Source organism: Heliconius melpomene, chromosome 11 (genome assembly GCF_056956725.1).
Source record: "Heliconius melpomene rosina isolate 202511_hmr_F chromosome 11, ASM5695672v1, whole genome shotgun sequence".
Taxonomy (NCBI): Eukaryota; Metazoa; Arthropoda; class Insecta; order Lepidoptera; family Nymphalidae; genus Heliconius; species Heliconius melpomene.
In genome coordinates, this window is record NC_140399.1 from 784609 (window position 1) to 797755 (window position 13147).

The 13147-nt window shown below is 32.8% G+C and overlaps 1 protein-coding gene across 1 annotated transcript; it reads left to right on the forward strand.

Moving 5' to 3' along the window:
- The first annotated feature begins 11332 nt into the window (after positions 1-11332).
- LOC146534237 (uncharacterized) lies at positions 11333-12103 on the forward strand. Its single transcript, XM_085193256.1, has one exon. The coding sequence runs from the start codon at positions 11333-11335 to the stop codon at positions 12101-12103; it is 771 nt and encodes a 256-aa protein (XP_085049382.1).
- Positions 12104-13147: the final 1044 nt, after the last annotated feature.

The window sequence follows — 13147 nt, forward strand, 5'->3', positions numbered from 1 at the left end:
AAGGCTCAAATTTCTTAAAACTTTACACTGTTATTTTAAAGAAAATTAATAATTATTTTTAAACTCAGTTTAGTTCATTTACTGCTATAACAAGCTAAATATCAATTTTATTTAGCTTTACGTTTCGCCTTGCGTCGTTTGTCTTGCATAGCAGGACAGCCACAGAAGATCTAGTAATAGGACACTTCGTTGTCCACTTTCCATCCTATTTTCTCTGCTTTTTTTGTAGTAAGACTAAACTCGCGCTTTACCTATAGCGAGGAAATAAAAATAATATAAGCCATTTCCCAAAAATCGAACCCGCAACCTCCGAATTTATAGCCACAGTCCTACTGCGCCATGACAGCGGGTTACATATACATAGTATGTAAATATCTAAAATAGCTTACAAGTTCTATTCTATGGTGGTCTTATAATAGCTGAATAATAGGTCACGATAGGAAGGTCGCGCAGTTCCAGTTACAGGGAATAAGGCGTGGCTGTGTAATCGCAAAATATTAAATATTTTCTAATAAAAAATTTACATTTTTTTACTTTATGTATAAAATTTTTATCAATTGTAGTGAAATCCTAGTTATTTCCCGTTTTCGTAGGAATTTTTACACTGTTTCATTTATCTACAGACTGAATTAAACTTTCTAAGTCCAGTAGTTTTTGTTTGTTTTATCTGTCAATTACTTGGTAAGAGATTAAAATTTTAAAAAAAATTAAATATCTGAAAGCTCCCTCATTTAATCATAAGGCACTATAAGGGAATCCTACACAATATTTTATATTATTTAAACTATAAAACATTTAATCCCTAAAAGTAACTTTAAATTATAATATAAAAGTAAATTTTAATATTATATTAAAAATATTTTTCACCTTTCATAATAGTAATGTAGGTAGAGTAAGAGCTCAGTGCATCGTGAGAGGATTAACCAAAGCCGGATTGCAACGAGTATAATACGGGCAAGAAAATTTTCGATGAGATTTACTAGTATTATATCTCTTGGTGAACTGATAATTTCACGGAACTTATGCAGATTCTCCTCTAAGACTTTTAATATCCCTTAGTTTATTCGAATGAGTTAGGCTAAAACTAAATATATATATTTTTATTAAATAGATTTTTTTGGAAATTTTCTATCTGGTACATTTTGCTAAATAATTATAAATAAAAGACCGTCGTGGTGTATCGGCACAGCATCTGATAGTAATCGCGATTGCTTTGGGTATCAATCCCACTCGTGGGAATAATTAATTTTCAGTTCTTCGCTCTCGTAACAAGACAGATTGCGGTGTTCAGTTATTTCATTTCATACATAATATCTCCAAAGTTGGGTGGAATACTTTATCAATTTTAGGGAACCAAGAATTGACTCTAGGATCCCTCTTATTACACCTCCTCTCTCTATTATTATAAACTCAACTCAAAATCTTCCACACCAGGAATGGAACCGAGGACCTTATAACCAGTTAAAACTAAACTAGCCAAATAATCTGCTTAAATAACAGAGTTATCAAGTATTTTGAGGCTATGTTGCTAATAGTTAGAAAACTGTCACAATACCCGCCCGCCCGCACTGTTATGGCTAGATCAAAGCGACGAAAGTGGGTCATTGAAATATTAAGTTTTACTTGCACTTAGGCAAATTGGTGTCCTGGTGATGTTATTAGTTGAAATATAGTATATATTTAGAGAGTACAGCGATGAATAAAAAAATCGACGGCTTCGGATTCATATCCCGCTCAGAGAAAGTAAATTATTTTCATTTTCTATTTCTGGAAACAAAACAAAGAGCAAAGTCATCAATGACTTGAAAATAAGACGAAGGAACCTTGTGAGAGTTGAACCCCCAATCGTCACGTTTATGGTCAGACACTCTACCGCTGCACTACGAAGACCTCAAGATAGTTTTAGCCACCAATATTTACTTTCGATCACGTCTCAAATATGTTGAGGAAGGCAATTTCATTGATAGTTTTTTTTTAAGATTACTAAAATAAAAGAATAACAACACAATCTTCTTACACGCATGGTCAATCTGGCCGTTCAATCACATTGAAGGCCTAAAGAACAACAAAAATATTAGTTTAGGGCCTAAGGAGGATTATCTTTCATACATTAAAATGAAAACAAAGAAAAATGGTTACAAGAGTTGGTCATTTAGAATAAACCAGTTTTACACTATATACGTCACACCGCGGGGAGACTAAAAGTCCGTTCCAAGTAAAAAATTAGCGGAAAGTGTTAATTTTTTCGAGGCATTACTTGGTAAGTGGCGGAATTCAACGCCGGTCTTTTGCCTTGGTGCCAGAACGAAGAAATGTAAATTTAAGAAATAATAATTCATTGCCTCGAGTGAGGATTGAACCCTGTGGCCCGACGCCATTTGAAATGGACTCCTGAATAATATTGTTTTCTAAAGTAAATTTGAATAACTAAATGACAACATCATAATTATATGTTTTAAGAAGTACGAGTTCAAATCCCTCTATGTTCCATTTGTTATACTTTTCCAAAAAAGTATTTTTCTTTCCTAAGAGTGGAATATTTAATGCTTTAAGAAATGCTAAAAATATTCAATATATCTAACTAAAGCTATTAGCATACTTATAAAAGTAGTTTTTTGATGAGAAAAACGAATTCAGAACAGAACGTAGAACGAAAATCTCTCCGAATCTCTACTGATTTTTTTATTCTTCAATTATTGTATTATTATTATTATATATTTAACGTTACCACAAAGAAAAATAACTTTTCTTTTCAAGTATACACACTTCTGCAAATAACATTCTTCTGTCTGTAACAAAATAATCTGAAATATTTACAGCAAATATTCATTCAATGTTCAATAATACTTTCAAATCAGGTCAAGACACAATCAAAGTGTAATGAAGCAAAGGAACCGATAAACCTGTACAATTGACTACACAAGTACAACATAAAAAATATAAAACAGCCAATATTGCTTACTGACGACATCATAGTCCTGTAGATTTATTTTTTTCCTTAGGGGATGTTTTTTTCCTACATATAGCAGAGAAAGCAGATAGAATTAGAATAGATGAATTAGTGCTAAATCACTGCGTTTTCTATTTAATATCAGAATTTGAAATATTAATTATATGTGGCGGAACTCAACGCTGCACGTTATCTATAATTTCATCGGGTGGAATAAATTCAAAAACATCGTGCTTACGTACTTGTGTAGAGTAAACGCAGTGTGTTCCGTCCGCTGTTTTCCACTCAATAAGCAATTATTTGAAAATAAGGAGAAAGACAAGAAGTGGAGAATAAAGTCCAAATGCCGGGTCCCTTAACCTACCCAGATATATGCGGGATACAGCGTTAAGGTAAAAAAGGACAAGAAAGAGGACAACGTAGAGTTTTTAACACTATTATTTTCATTTACTTCGAAAAAATTTCAAACATACATAAAGAGAAAAGACATTGATTGCAAAACAATAGTCGACTCTAGAGGCGTAGAAGCCAATTAGGACTCGCATCCTCGACCATCGAACCTCGTAACTAGTGAAGTTGTTTGTGAAGTATACAGACGATGTTTTCTATCAGTAGCATAAGCTTTTATTACTTTTTTTTTCTCTATCTTCCTTATTTAAGAGATGTTTTTCAACTTCACACTGTTTGTCTCATTGTTAATGTCTTCAAGACATTTCGTTTTGAATGGCGGAAAACTACGGCGTGTTTTATCTTCATGTCAGAGCTAATTAATGTAAATAACTTTTATACTCGGGTTAGTATCGAACCCGCAACCGTTGCGTTTTGAGTAAAACGCCATGACAATCTCGATAGGTCATAAATGAAGACGCAATGTATAAAAAATGCGTAAAAACAAAAACAAATCTTCATAATTTCCCAACCACAAAATCCAACAAATCTGTATAGACGATCGCAAAAAAGAAAACTGTATTCGAATGAATGCTGTCAATAATAGAAGTAGGTTTTTTTGGTCGATGCAAATACCAATTGAGTGGATGCGGATCCACAAGAGGAAGGTATCGATGAAACATGGGATATTTACCCTGATATTTCCCCGGGAACGTAATTAGACGGTAAGTAGATACTTAGCATCTTAATTGTATTATTGAGGGTAGGAAGGAAATTTCTTGTTTTTTTCCCTTACTTTTATAAAATACGTACCTGTTTATTATGTATGGAATGTCTGTTCTTGATCAATTTTAAAGAAAGAAAGCCTTATATATAATAGAAGCGTATTATTAGAATTAGTTAATTATTTCGTTTTCCACACACGTGTGCTATATTTTTTAATGTGTAACAACCTCAATTTCTTATTAAATGGTTCAGTGTTTATTAGAATTTAAATATCTGCAAGTATTTTGTGATTTTTATTTAATTTTTTTTTTTTTTAATAAAAAAAAACTTAATAATTTATATTCATTTCATTAACTGGTAGAAGAAACGAATTTCTGTTAGTTGGTTCTTGACATAATAAGAATACGCCACGTATACAGTAAAGTACTCGTTAGCGAGTATCGAAAATCTAAATCGTAGTACCGGCACAGTAATTGACATAGTCAATTACATTCAAATTAGGGTTAACGTTCAAACTTTAAATCTTGGCTAACAATTTAAAAGACATGATTAATGAAGAATATACTTTTTAAATATGTATTTTATTTTTTTATGGGTTGAAAAAACTTTGTTATTTTAGGACAGGGGGTTTATTTTGTTGCATTTTAATTACATTTCATCGATTTTATGAATGATCTAAAAACCATTATGGAAACGAAATTTATGATATTATTTTGTCTATAGCTCTATAAATAGAAGTAATTTATTATTGATGAACATAATACAAATATATATACTTAATCTTAAATACTATTATTAATTAATTATTAATATTGAAAATTGAGAATCTGTTTCCCACTTTCTGCCCAATTTTATTGGGTGTTTAGTGACGAAACTCAAAGCCTTACTTGGCCTCGACATCAGAGCGAAGAAATAAAAATATACATTTAAATAAATGTTTCATTTCTTAATTGAATTGAATGACTCAAACTCTCAAAAAGCTGTAAATGTATTATAAGCTTCACACTCTAACATTTCAAACCCTAACCTCGCAACTTCGTGGTCAAAATTTGAGACTTTGCCATTTCGTCACTACGGACACTATAAAAATGGAATATAAAACACTAAATCGAATAGAATAGACGTCGATAAAACCGTTCGTCGTTTCAGGCCTATCAGCAAGGTGTATCCTGTCATATTTTGACATACCAATTAGTACGAGAGACGATTCTCATGAGAGAATAACCTTCTACTTCTCAGTGAGAAACAGAAATTGATCTGCCATTTATATTCTGTTGTTAATGATTTTCAGGTGCAGAAATGAATTTAGAAACGTTTTAATTAATTTAAGAATAATATCTTTTATACCAAATTTTATATGCGTGTAGATTTTTGTCTTCATGTTATATATCTGTGTATAAGTAATCTTTGGTGACAAAAAAAAATATTAAAAACTTGTACTGGGGCCGCTAGTTAATAATAAGTTAATAGGGGCCTCAAAAAGAGGGGGGAGAGTGAAGAACGAATTTAGTAAGAATTTAGCGAATAAATACAGTAATTTATTAAAAAAATCTAATAAAAGAAATCACTTACCCAAAATTACTTAAGCAGCGTTTCGCAGAAGTGCTCCAATGGCATTGATTGATATAGCATCAGTTTAATGGAGTTCTGTGGTTTACCTCGAAATTTCATAGAGAAATACTTGCAGGCCTGAGTGTCATTTTCAATTTGTATTTTGGAAATCTTATACTTATATTTTTAGTTCATGCCTAAAAGTTTGTACATTGCGGGACTCGAACCCGCTATTAAAGATGGTTCATGGAACACATCTATTCATCACTTTTAACATTAATCTTATAGGAAAGGCTAAGGCTAAGGCTATAAGGTCTGGCTAAGCTAAGCCTTAATTTTAGAAAAAGCTCGACGCCTCAAATTTTTGTACGGAACTCTCGCTACCGGTGGCTCTATCTACCCCAAAGTTGTTGTATATAATACAAGACAGCTTGTGGATTCGATTCCCATTCGAGGATATTTTTAATTCAAACCAGTAGTTCTAGAGGTCAGCACTGTCAACCAAACAAACTATTGACTTTTATAATATTATTATGGATATATAGATAGTCGTATATGTTCTAGTTATTTATTCTTTTCCGTACTTGTTTACTTTTGACTATCATTAGGGCTAAAAAAGCGTAATGATTAGTTGTCGTAACATGCAATACGATAATAAAGTGGAAGTTGTGTCCGTATGTTGTGTGCGTATTTGCTTGGTGATTATTTGAATTTTATTTGTGTTTCATTATATATCCATACCTATATTATAAATTCAAAAGTAACTCTGTCTGTCTGTCTGTCTTTGCCATGAGGGCCAAACCGCTAATTTAATTGTGATAAAATACTCATATAGAGATACTTGAGGGTCTCGGGATGAACATATGATACTTTTTTTTCTCATATTTGTAATATTGTCGATATATACCAATATATTAAAATACTTATTAATTTGACATGCAATGCATACTGTCATGTTAATAACAACCATCGCTATGCGACCGTTGCTAAGCAACGATGTGCAAAGTTTGTTGTTAGAACCAAAATGAGCTTGCTTAACGCATCTTTCTATTGAAAATTGAAAATAATTTCATAAATATATTTAATAAATATATGTATAGTTCAAGCGGGCGTAGCCGCATTCGGGTCCACTAGTATATATATATTTTAGACTCTAGAGTTAGAGCTTAAAAAAAACTATATAATAGAAAATATTTCTCATTTTAAATTAATAACAGAAAGAAGAAAAAAATACAGTTTCTCGTTATTTAAAAAAAAATTAAAGAATTCAAATACCTATGTCACTTAACTTGTTCACTTTAATAAAATATTTAACACAATTAAATGAAAGAGCTACGAAAGTTGAAAGCCTTTTATAAACTTGTTAGAACTATTACGTAATAACTTGCTACGTAGAAATTTACATTTTTTTCCTCATATAAAATGTATATTTCTCTTATATTTTTAACCTATAAGTTACGCTTTCGGTTAATAATGGTTCAGATGGTGGTACCATATGGAGGGTGGATCAGATCTAGCAACTACGAAGTTGTGGAACCTTCCAAGGTTCCATATGTTCTCATCGAGGTACGTCTAGACTCTTATAGATTTGTTACAATATATTTATATTGTTAGTATTTCTTTAGGAATACGCACGTAAGATGTCGTAATAAATATTGTTTTAACGAAAGACAGCAAACGCGACAAAGGGGGTTCAATTCCCATTTCGAGAAATGAATTATTTTCATTTTCTCTCTCAATAAAAAAAGACAAAGCGCATCGTTGAATTCTGCCACTCAATCTCCCAAATATCTCAAAAATTCGAAGGATGGAAGGAAGTAGGGAACCTAAGTTCCATCAAAACATTCAAGACAACTATTTCCATCTCTATTTACCTACGTTTCAATATCCGCAAATCCAATAGATCTATTGAAAGTAATACATCATAAAAACAACGGGACTATTAGCGCCGAGAATAATGAACGCTATCGACTGCATCGTCACAAACGATGGTAGTAAAAACCCGCAATAAAATTGATTTATTACAATGATCCTGCCTACAATTTTGTTTGGTTTATTGAGAAAATATATTTTAGGCTGGACAAAAAGACATACGAAGAAAAACGAAGAGTTTATCGGAACAAAGAGTGTATTAAAATTTTCTTTTTTTAAATACCTCTTATATAGCAAGGTAGGCAGAGTGAACCTAGTATTATATCGTCTTGGTTACCCACTCTCGGAGACATTGTATGTTTAATGGCGGAACTTAACGCTTCGTTTTGACACACCACGGCAATATTTACTACATAGATATATTTACTCCCCTGAGTGGGAATCGAATGCATAACTATGCCGCTCTCAAAATAAACATATTAATTATGTAGACAAAAAAATGCTTACCTGTTTTGTTGAAATTAACTAATTGCAACACTGAATAACGCCATCTATCTTGATAAATGTCAAAAACAATGACTTGTCTGTCGATAATTTCTTTCATATACTGTAATTTGTATTGCTGTCTGTTTACTAAGTAAATTAAATAATATTGTGTTCTGGAGTTATATTTTCTTATAAATTACTTTAACATTCCATTAGGTTATGGGCAAATAATGTCCGAAAGTAAATACGAAATATAATTCGATACAAAACTGCTGTGATTAAATTGGATTCAATTTCATAACCTCGCAATCGGCCATTACCGGCGTGTTTGTTTCCTTCTCCAACATATTCTTTGACGAAAAGTACATTAAAAATGGTGTCACAAATATCAATGGGCACAATTGAGAAACTCATTGGAAGAGAAAACTACCAAAGTTGGAAATTTGCCGTCAAAAACTATCTGGAACATGAAGAATTGTGGCAGGAAATTGAACCTGATGCGGGTTATCAATCCGACAGCAAGAAAAATACGAAAGCAAGATCGAAAATAATACTTTTGATAGATCCAGTTAATTATGTCCACGTTCAAGAAGCTACAACAGCGAAACAAGTATGGATAAAACTCGAAAAAGTATTTGATGACTCTGGGCTCAGTCGAAAAGTAGGTTTACTAAGAGATCTGATCACCACCAACTTGGAAAATTGCTCGAGTGTTGAGGAATATGTCAACAAGGTAATGTCAACAACTCATAAGTTACGGAATATCAACTTTGTGGTAGGAGATGAGTGGCTTGGTACATTGCTGCTTGCTGGCCTCCCTGATTACTACAAACCGATGATAATGGCTTTAGAGAGTTCTGGTGTGGCTATTACTGCTGATTATGTCAAAACCAAGTTGCTACAAGAGGTTAAGGTATCAGATTCTGTTGCTTACTATTCAAAGACCAAGGCTTACAATAAACAAAATGTGTCAAAGTTTTCACAGAATAATTCACATAACCAAACACAAGAAAAAAGGCAACCCAAAGGCCCACGGTGCTATGTATGTAATAAGTATGGGCATATGAGTAAAGATTGCTATTTTAAAGACAAAAAAAAGGGTTCGTCAAACACAGATAATTCAAAAATTAATGGTTATTATGCTGCTTTTCCAGTTTCTGCTGAATTGGATGGAAACTGCTGGTATGTGGATTCTGGAGCATCCCTGCATATGTGCAATAATGAGAATTGGATGTATGATGTTACTCCATGTACAACCAATAACATCAAGGTGGCAGATAATAAAATAGTGCCAGTAAAAGGCAGTGGCAATGTGGATTTCCAGATAAGAGACTCAGATGGCACATTACAGACAATACAGGTTAGAAATGTTCTATTTGTACCCACACTATCAGTTAATTTACTTTCTGTAAGTCAAATGATAAATAATGGCTGTGAAGTGAAATTCGAGAGAGATGGTTGTCAAATTTATAAGAATAATAAATTAGTATTGACAGCTCTGCATCGCAATAACATGTATATAGTAAATAATGTTTCTGAAGCACCGGCATTGCTATCAACAGTGAATGAGCAAGATATAAATTTATGGCATCAAAGGATGGGCCATCTAAATTTCACTGACTTACAGAAAATAACAGAAAGTGCAGAAGGGGTTGAATTATTAAAAAAAGGCAATCAAGTTTGTACAACTTGTTTAGAAGGTAAAATGAGTAGACAACCGTTCAAAAATACTGGCACTAGAGCTTCTGAATTGCTCCAATTAATTCACTCTGATGTTTGTGGTCCGATGGAGACAAGTTCTGTTGGAGGTGCCAGATATTATGTTACTTTCATAGATGATTATAGCAGGAAGGTATTTGTCTATTTCATGAAAAATAAGTCTGAGACTTTAGAGAAATTCAAAGAATTCAAGAATTTAGTAGAAAATGAAATAAATAAAAAAATAAAGACATTGCGCTCCGATAACGGAAGAGAATATATAAATAACGAATTTAAATTGTTTCTGTGTAAAACTGGTATTCAGCATCAAACAACTAACCCATATACGCCTGAGCAAAACGGCATGGCAGAGAGAATGAATCGCACATTAGTAGAGAGAGCTAAATGTTTAATTTTGAATTCCAGATTACAAAAATATTTTTGGGCTGAAGCGGTTTCAACAGCGGCTTATATTGTAAATCGTTCACCAACAAAAGCTTTGGAATACAAGACACCATATGAAATGTTGACTGGTAAAAAACCAAATTTGAATAACATGAAAATTTTTGGTTGTCATGCAATGGTTCATGTGCCAAAAGAAAAGAGACAAAAATGGGATTCAAAAGCTGTCAAAATGATATTTGTGGGTTATTGTGAACATACAAAAGGTTACAGATTGTATGATATGAGTAAAAAACAAATATACAAGAGCAGAGATGTTGTTTTCCTGGAACACACAGTCAAAAACAATTGTGTTATAATGCCGCTTACTACATTGCAACAACAGGAAGCTACTGAACTAGAATCTGATACCGATACTTTTGTAAATGAAAGTTCTGAAGAAGACAAATTGTTTGACGCCACCAGTGAATTGTCAAACTCAAAGTCAGATAATAATGACCCAGATTACACACCAGAGAGTTTCGAAGAGGAAGAAACAATGCCCTTTAGAAATATGACTTTGAGGCCAAGGAATAAACCTACTACATTTTTTTGTCATGATGAGAAGCCAACTGATTCAGCAATATTATTAAAGGAACCAGAAACTGTGGAAGAAGCTCTTTCAGGTTCAAAAGCAAAAGAGTGGAAAGATGCCATGGATAGTGAATATGAATCACTCCTTCAGAATAATACATTAGTTACGCTTCCTGAAAACAAGAGGATAATTCCTTGCAAATGGGTTTTTAAAATAAAAACCGATGCAAACGGTAAAGTTGTACGATATAAAGCTAGATTAGTCATAAAAGGTTTCATACAAAAGAAAGGAATTGAATATAATGAGATTTTTGTTCCGGTAGTACGACATACTTCAATAAGATATTTGTTTGCAATGGCTGTAAAAGAAAACTTATATATAGATCAAATGGATGCAGTTACAGCATTTTTACAGGGAGACATAGACACTGAAATATATATGAATCAACCACCAATGATAATGGAAACATTCTTGCTATACTGATTTATGTTGATGATTTATTAATTTTTTATAATAACAAACAGAAAGGAGAAGAAATAAAGCAACAACTTAAAAGTAAATTACATATGAAAACATTGGGATCAGTAAATCATTTTATTGGTTGGAGAATAACTCAGAATGAGGCCAGAGACCAAATACATATTGATCAGACTGCCTATATAAAAAAAATTCTACAGAGATTCCATATGACAGATTGCAATGCAGTTCATTCACCATGTGATCTTAGCTCTAAATTGATTAGCACAGGAGAGCAAGATAATATTGTTAAAAATGTCCCTTATCAAGAAGCAATTGGGAGTTTACTTTACCTATCACAGGGTACAAGACCAGATATATGTTTTATAGTAAACAAATTGAGCAGCTTCAATAACAAACCAGAAATGCAACACTGGCTAGCAGTAAAAAAAGTACTGCGGTATATAAAGGGCACAAAGGATTGTAAATTGATATTTAGTCAAAGCAAAGAAGAGGAAAGAGTGTTTGGCTACAGTGATTCAGATTGGGCTTCAGATACTAACAGCCGGCGATCATGCACTGGCTACACATTTCTGTTTCAGGGTGCTTCAGTTTCATGGTGTTCTAAACGTCAGAACACAGTCGCATTATCAACCATGGAGGCAGAGTACATGGCATTAGCTACTGCCACACAAGAGGCTTTGTGGCTACGACATTTGGAGTCAGAATTGCAGTATAATATTTCAGTTGCACCTACCATAATTTACTGTGATAATCAAAGTGCAATTAAATTTACAGGCAATGATTCCTACTATGCACGAAGCAAACATATTGATATACGATATCATTTTCTTCGCGAAAGAGTCGCTAATCAGGAAATTGATCTCAAATATATTGGCACTCAGGAAATGGTTGCCGACATACTTACAAAACCAATTTCTCAAAAGAAGACTGAAGTTTTTTCTACAGCTATGGGTTTGCAATTAAGAAGAGGATGTTGAAATTAACTAATTGCAACACTGAATAACGCCATCTATCTTGATAAATGTCAAAAACAATGACTTGTCTGTCGATAATTTCTTTCATATACTGTAATTTGTATTGCTGTCTGTTTACTAAGTAAATTAAATAATATTGTGTTCTGGAGTTATATTTTCTTATAAATTACTTTAACATTCCATTATGTTTCCTGTTGAAATTATTTATTTTTTCACCATATTTACTGACACACTCGTATGGAGTCAGATCAAATGCCATCTGTTATTAATTGTTTCAGTCTTCGCATTCAGGAATCCGGAATGAATGATTTTTTATTAATGTATGTACTGAAATCTCATGTTTATTCGATATAAAGGTTCGAGCTTATTAAAATTCAGCGAAAATTGGCTTTTGAAAAGTTTTATTTATATATAGACAATATGCATTCGAATCCTGGTATGTTCAAATTTTTAATATGAATGGTGAATTTAATAAGAAAACTAGTTTTTTAGGGGTTACGGAGTGTCCCAATGCTAGATTCCCATTTTCCCTATTCTGCCTATGCTGATGAAGACAAAAAATTGCTTTTACCTGTGGCTTCTCCCGTGTATTTGAACATAAATAACTAAAGATTGTTATGATACATGGCACATTCTAAGTGCCTCAGGTAAATGCGACCGAAGCTGCAGTGTGTTAAATTGAAACGCTACCAAACTGATAAAATATAACACATAATAGCTTTCCTCGATAAATGGACTTTCCAAAAAATAAGACCTTTCAATTTTAACTGATAGTTCCTTATATAAGCAAGTTCAACCAAACTTTTCAACTTTATAATATCAAGTATAGATAAGAAGGCAAAAATTGAGCTCATCGTAGCATCACAAAAAAAGAGCGGCGTTGAGTTGCGTCACCCAACAGCCAATTTCTCAAAAATTGAATGGAAAATGTTTAACAGAGGGTAACAAACAGCGTACAGTATAGTACAGCTAAAGAAAATAAAGCTAAAATATTTGAAAACCAAGTCTTAGTCCTTCGAGCCGGACATTTCTGTCACTCGCTTCATT

Bases quoted from the DNA above. Each gene is read 5' to 3' on its own strand.
- LOC146534237 (XM_085193256.1), top strand. From the start codon at position 11,333: ATGACAGATTGCAATGCAGTTCATTCACCATGTGATCTTAGCTCTAAA.